Source organism: Pteropus vampyrus, unplaced genomic scaffold (genome assembly GCF_000151845.1).
Source record: "Pteropus vampyrus isolate Shadow unplaced genomic scaffold, Pvam_2.0 Scaffold36, whole genome shotgun sequence".
Lineage (NCBI taxonomy): Eukaryota > Metazoa > Chordata > Mammalia > Chiroptera > Pteropodidae > Pteropus > Pteropus vampyrus.
In genome coordinates, this window is record NW_011888817.1 from 10,068,374 (window position 1) to 10,075,392 (window position 7,019).

Genomic DNA, 7,019 nt, shown 5'->3' on the forward strand with positions numbered 1-7,019 from the left:
TCAGCAGTACAGAGGAGAGAGTTAAAAACAGACTAAGCTCACTAAGGAGGCAGGAGAGAAGGAGATCCAGAGACTCAGTGGAAGGCAAAACTTTGGGCCTGGAGAGAGACTCTTCTATTGAGGTGGGAGGGAAGGGGCAAGGATGAATACAGATGAGGACAGGTATGTGGGTGGGGAAGCAGGAAGTGAAAGGAGTTCTTGTCTGATGGTCTCTATTATCTCTGCAAAATAGAAGGTGAGATTATATAATTGGCTAATAATTGTTGGGGTTTATATGCATTATTTTATTTAATCCCTACAACCCTGTGAGGTAGGCACCATCATTATCTTCATGGAAAACCGAATTTCGGAGGAGTCAGGAGACTGGTTCAAGGAACACAGTTTCTAAGCGGCTCATCTGAGTTTGAACCCAGCTTCTCTGATTCCAGGTCATCTTAGCTGTTTGCTTTAGCTCTTTGCTGAGAATATAAGTAGAGGAGATGGAGTATAGTCTTCAGAAAAGAAGTGAAATTGTGAAATAGTTGTGTGGGAATAGGCAGGAGAGATAATGAAGGAAGGATTGCTGGAAAGTTTTGAGAATGGTTGATATTGAAAACCTTGAATTTATATGTGATGAGAGCTAACAGTGCCTACCACAGAGCAATCACTTATAAATATTTGTTCTTTTACTCTTGCTTTCCTTCTCTAGATTATTCCCAAATTTCTGTTCTTTAGGAGAGAATAGGGCTCGGTACAAGAGATCCTGGATTCTGCGATATGACAGAGTGGTGACGTCATCACCACCGTCATCATAACAACAATAACAGCAGCAGCATCTGCTTAACTCCTGTGTCAGGCATTGTTCTGACCATTGTAGATGTTATTTTAATTTCTTTAATCCTTATAATACCCTTTGAGATACCTGCATTTTATAGATGAGAAAACTGATAACTAGTGAGATAAACTAAGTCATTTCATCATATAGCAGTATGACATATAGTGGTACATCTAGGATCTGAACCCAGGCACTCTAGGTCCGGAGTCCAAGTGTCTAACTATTTTACTATACAGTCCTTCGGTATGGACTAGGTCTAAAATATCTTTAGGTCAAGCGGACATTCTCTGTTTAAGTCTAGACTCTATGTTATTAAACAGAGAATAAGTAATAGGGATATTTTAGGTCCCTATTACTTATAACCCAATCTCTTCACACACATTCTGTGCCAATTTCCTGAAGGCCTTTGAATTTTGTCTCCTGAATGAAACCACATATATTTTGTGTATACACATCTGGAAGAGAAACTGAATATATAGATGGGTCTTGCTTTCTGTAAACTTAATACTTTAGAAGATACTAAGACTAATTTTCATGCATTGTTTATTGAGTCTTATTATTTTACTGTTCCATCTCATATATGAAAAACCAAATGAAGAAGAAGAATTAAAAACAAAACTGGCCTTACAAAAATTAAGAACAAAACCCTATACTTCACGAAAAGGCTTACTTTAGGGAACGTTAAAAAGTGAAGAATTTTCCAAATAACTTCCAGGCGGCTGAGAATAATGGTGGTCATCTAAATCCAGAAAATGCAGATTAACAAGAAGAACAAATAAAACTGTAGAAAGCCCAGGCCTGCAGCATAACTAAAAGGCAAAGAATGCTATAAACTTTAAATTATGTGTAAGGAGAAAAATAAACACTAAACCCAAGCAGAACAATTTCTGATGCTTCTGATGCAAGCCTTTGTGGGGAGCAAGACTTCATGGAAAGAGAGAGAGAGAGAAGCAGGGGAAGGGCTAAATACTGATCTAAAATCACTGCTAGAAAAAGAACATTCATCTTAAATGTGAACATATTGAAAAAGGATTCTGGTATATCAGGACGCACTGACTGCAGGAAAAGGACATAAAAGTATATGTGATTCTCATTGCTTCCAAAAGAAAAGAAAGGTAAACAAATAAAGGTAAGAAGGGATGGAGAAAGGAAGGGAGGGAGGGAGACAGAGAAGAGATATCCTCTGGAGATTGGGTAACAAAGGGAAAAAGAAGCAAAGGGGAACAATTTAGGGTTCTACAAAACAAAAGAGAAATAAACAAAATGGAGGACACACAATGCTCCCACACACAAAAAAGCCTTCTATTAGAAAACAATACAAAACAACTGTACTTCCTTACATGGACAGAAGAGGGTACTCTTGTAAACCACCCTAAAGCCACAAAATGAATAGAAAAGATCAGCCTAAATCTATATAAAGCTATGATAAGAAGAAAATAGGAAGGAATCAAAACATCTCAGTTGAAAAAAACTCATCAAAACAAAACACATGAAGTATAAGAAAACGATCATAACACTCTGAATTGAATTAAATATTCACAAATAAGCATTTGGAATTATGAAAAATCATCCTGAGAATCGGAAAATGAAAAACTACAACAAAAAATGGATGAAAAATGTTGAGGAAATTAAAAGGTAAATGATTACATGCAGGAAACAGTTGAAGAAAAAGACAAAATTATCTGAGAAATGAAGACTAAATTATAAGAAGAGGAATATTATTGAATGGTAATTTACTAAGAGGTATTGAAGAAAGTCAGCAAACAACCAATGGAATTAAAAGGAGATAAAAGTAAAAATGATCAGAGACAAAGAGGCTAAAATAAAAGACAGGAAAAGAAGATTCAACATACACATAATTGGAGTTGATTTAGAAGGAAAACAAAACAGTGGGCTTGAATTAGTATTTTAAGCTATAATCCAAGAAAATGTTTCAGAAATAAAAGGAGACTTGAATCTACATATTCAAAAGTCCATAGTATATCTGGGGAAATTGCCTTGGAACAGTCAACTCAGGCATACTCTAGTAAAAATATTAGATTTCAAGGATAAAAGAAAAAAATCATCAGGGCCTGGGGAAAAGCTACCAAATAACTTATAAGAACAATAGCATTAAACTAATATTGGTATACTTAAGAGTAACATGCAATGCAAAATAATGATGGAGGGGCATTTTTAAGAAATCAAAGAAATAGTGACCGAGGATTTTACATTCATTCCAGCTATCCTTCAAGTTTTAAAGTTCAGAAAAACAGTTATAAACATGCAAGAACTGGGGAATATTAGGCAAAGGAGGCACTAAAGGAATCTACTAGAGACTGAACTCGACCCAACTAAGAGATAACTGGGAAAACTTCAGCAGCACTGGTGAACTTTTAACATATTTAATTGTAGATCCAGGATTAAAATAAAGGTAGAGGAAAGGGCAGAATAACATTATATAAACATTATAATGAACATTTTATGTTCTGACAAAGTAGAAGCAATGCAACTAAAAATGGAATGTGAAAGGAGCAGGGAAAGCAGAATAGGCTCGCTGATTGTTGTAGTCAGTAGGTGAAAGTCAAAGAATACTACTAAAAACTGAAAAAAATTGATAAACAATGTATACTAAAAGGTTAAATAAGGAAACGAGGGTTAATAGCATTAAAATTTTATAAGTATAAAATGTTAATTATGATGTTGTTAAGGATGAAAGTAAGGATTGTAAGCCTAATATCAGGCACAGTATAATTCATGCTAAAACATATTTAAAAAGACAGAGAAGACATTTTAAAGGGCTAAACCCACAAATGCAATAAAGATATAATAGTTATGAATATTTATGAACCAAATAACACAACAATTACCTTTAAGTAGCAGAAACTACAGGATATGCAAGGGAAAATAGATGGAAGTACGCTAATAATAGAAAACTTTAAAAAATACTTCTCGAAACAAAACAGGTCAAGTGGACAAAATAATAAATGTGTACACAAGACATGAACAACATAATCAAGAAGGCACATCTTATGACATATATAGATCTTTATACCTTAAAACTCTTTTTTCTTAAATGCATATGAAACACTCATAACCGATCAAATATTATGCCACAAAGAATCGGTCAATTCTACAAAGTAGAAATATTATATACAATGCAATAAAGTTAGAAATAAATAACAAAAGAAAAATTAAAAAGGTCCTTCCATCTAGAATTAAAAAAAACAAAACCCTCTATTAAAAAAGTTCTAGGTGAAAAGGAAATTAACAGCAAAGTTACAGAATTTCTAACAAATAATGAAACATTATTGTAATCTATAGGATATAATTAGAGCAGTGATCAGAAGAAATTTTACAGCCTTGAACACTTAGATCCATAACAATCAATAAAAATGAAGGAAAGAAAATAAATGAATTAAATTCCCAAGTCAAAAGCTAGAAAATGAATAAAATGTTAACCAAAAGAAATAACGAGGAAGGAAATAATAAAGGTGAAGGCAATAATTACTGATATGCAGAAAATGAAAAGCAATAGACGTAATGATCGCATCTTTGGAAAAAAATTAACAAAATATACAAAAACCTCTAGCTAACCTAATCAAGAGAACAAGGGAGAAAGTCCATGTTGAATCTGAGCCCGTGGCTAGGGAGAGTGGATAACATACTTACGCACACAGAAAGGGGTCTTTCCCGACCAGTGGTGATCCTGCTGGCAGATGCGCACAGACATGCCGATGAGCCGGAAGCCGGCATTGCACTGGTACACCACACTGCCCCGGTAGTTGTAGTTCTCCCCGTTGATGAGTCCATTTACGATAGGCTCAGGAGTCCCGCAGTGTCCGGCTTGGTGGGGGATAGGGAAAGAAGGTAAATGAAAGGAGCTTACAGAAAATGGTAGTCCCCACTACCATTTGGTCAGGGTTGGGGGAGACAGGGATGGAGGGAGAAAGGATCAAGTACCAAACCACTTATTGTTTTCCCACCTCCCCCTGAGAGTAGCCATCCAAGAGTAACTTTAGGAATCCTAGACATGGCAGATATGGTGTTGAAGACTTGGCAAACCCAAAGTTGCATCCCAAGTACCCATCCATCTCTGAGATTTAGTTTCTATGTCTATACAAAGGTGCCCCCCACTTCTCTCCCTTTTGTCTCATCAACTAGTCTTTACTGAGTACCTAGGGCATGGAGGGCACCATGGTCTCCATCAGTGCCGTTGAAGCCTAGTTGTGTTGAAAATCACCATGCAAAATAGGTGGTCTGGCTGAATGCACCCTTCCTTCTCTTTGAGTGGCAAGGCACGCACACAACGTAAAGCTAGGTGAGTGATTTTTATTAAATGGGGTTTGGGCAGAGTGTGTTCCTAGCATTTCTACTAGCATCTTTTGGCTCTGTGAGGAAATAACTCAACAGGGGCCTGGTACAGTGGGAGGGCAGCTGTGTTCACCCTGGAACAGACTACCCGATTTATGCTATTACGTCTGTGTATTTGGGATCCTCCTTTGGACTTGAAAGGTCTGAGAAAGGAGTAAGAGTAGAGAGAACCTTAGAATCTAAGGTTTAGGCAGGGGATGGATTAGCCATGGGAGAAATTATAACTTTGTTCTTTGTAAACCAGTTTTTTTTTTTAAAGGATTTGTTATAGCTTATTTTATGCACACACACACAAATATATATACACACACTCACATATATGTAATGTATAGAATAAGTGACAAAATATATTTCTATATTATAAGTCTATATTATATTATATATAAAATATTATATATGTAAAATTCGCTAATATGTAATATAAAAGATATTTTAGCTGGGTTACGGGAATGCGTCTGTGCGTTGCCTTGAAGATGGGGACTGGGGCTTCACCTTCACACAAAGGCCCATGAGAAAGTGTTTTTTTGATCAGAATGAGAACTCCTCAAAGGTTTGTCTCATCAGACTTTAAGTTATTCTCATTCTTTTGGGTGCCCCAAGAAAAGCTAGGGTAGGGTAGTTATGGTAGGTAGATGCCCAGCAGTTGGTGTTTGGATTAAGTATTTTATGAAAGTAGGTAAGATGATATTGTTCTGAGACTGGGGTCCAGATTTGGAAAGATCAAACCTGTCCTGAGAAGGGAAAAACCAGCAGGAAAGGCCTGGGGAGTCACGTACCGAGGCAGCGGACTTCAGAGCCACTCCAGAGCCCATTGGCCATGCACTCCCGCACCCTGGAGCCCACGAGTGTGTATCCAGAATTGCAGGAGAAGATGGCCGTTGCCCCGTACACGGACAACGTTCCGATGCGGTGCCCATTGGGTGGGATGGGGAGCTCTCCACAGGAGATGACTAAAAAGATCACAAAATCCTCAGTAAGCCAGCCCTAAGTGGAGGGACACATGTTGCTCTTGATCAGCAAGAATAATAACAAAAATAAGATCTGTTTCACCTTACTCTCCTGGGACTCAACCAGAGTATGGGTTGTGACAGTGACGTGTGTGATGTTACACTAGGGGAGTGACTCTCAATTGGAGGTGTTGCCAGAAGCACTCGAGGAGCTTTTAAAATGTCCAGATTCCCCATGGACCTGTGACTCAAAATCTCTGGTCCAAGCAGGGGCATTTTTAAAAAACTCGGGTGGTTTAGATACACACCCTGGTTAGGAACGACCATACTGGAGAGATGGAAATTCTGAGGTATGCTCCTTGGTGTTCAGGGCAGACACTGCAAATCAATATCCTTGTCCTTTCTGCTGAGCCCAGCAGCAGCCTCACGCTCCTTCTCAACAGAGTGCTGTAGATAGCCACTGACATATGGGTGAGGCCCTATGGCCAAGGTTGCACTGCAATGTCAGCGCCTTCACTGTAATAAGCTGTTACACACTCGTGACTTCTACTCTGCCACATACATGGTTATATTCCACTGTAGAGTCTGCACTTGGATGCATAAGACAACAGCGTCCCATTAGGAAGGCACCAATCCTTCTCCCATCCAGTCTCAAACTTTCCGTGGCTCACTGACAAGCTGTCTCCTTCTAGCCCTTTGCAGACATTTACTTCCTTTATCACATCCTTACTGATTAAGGTAAATGTGAGTATTTCCTATTGTAGTGGATGCTGTGGTGAGCCACTCAGACCCCTATATAGGACTGAAGAACTTATTTTCCCATCTGCTAGCCTTCTTCAGATTGCCTCGGTTGAAGAGTCCTCCCTTCTAAGGTCATGTGCTCTTCCTGGGGCAGCCTGCACCCA

The 7,019-nt window shown here is 38.3% G+C and overlaps 1 protein-coding gene across 1 annotated transcript in view; it reads right to left on the reverse strand.

Annotated features, from left to right (window-relative positions):
* Positions 1–7,019, reverse strand: part of CSMD2 (CUB and Sushi multiple domains 2) — a gene marked incomplete at its 5' end in the record, with an annotated part of 295,495 nt that overhangs the window by 42,759 nt on the left and 245,717 nt on the right. Inside the window, 2 exons of the mRNA XM_023529432.1 lie at positions 4,466–4,639; positions 5,944–6,117. Coding sequence (XP_023385200.1) covers positions 4,466–4,639; positions 5,944–6,117 — 348 coding nt within the window. The remainder of the gene's footprint in view (positions 1–4,465; positions 4,640–5,943; positions 6,118–7,019) is intronic.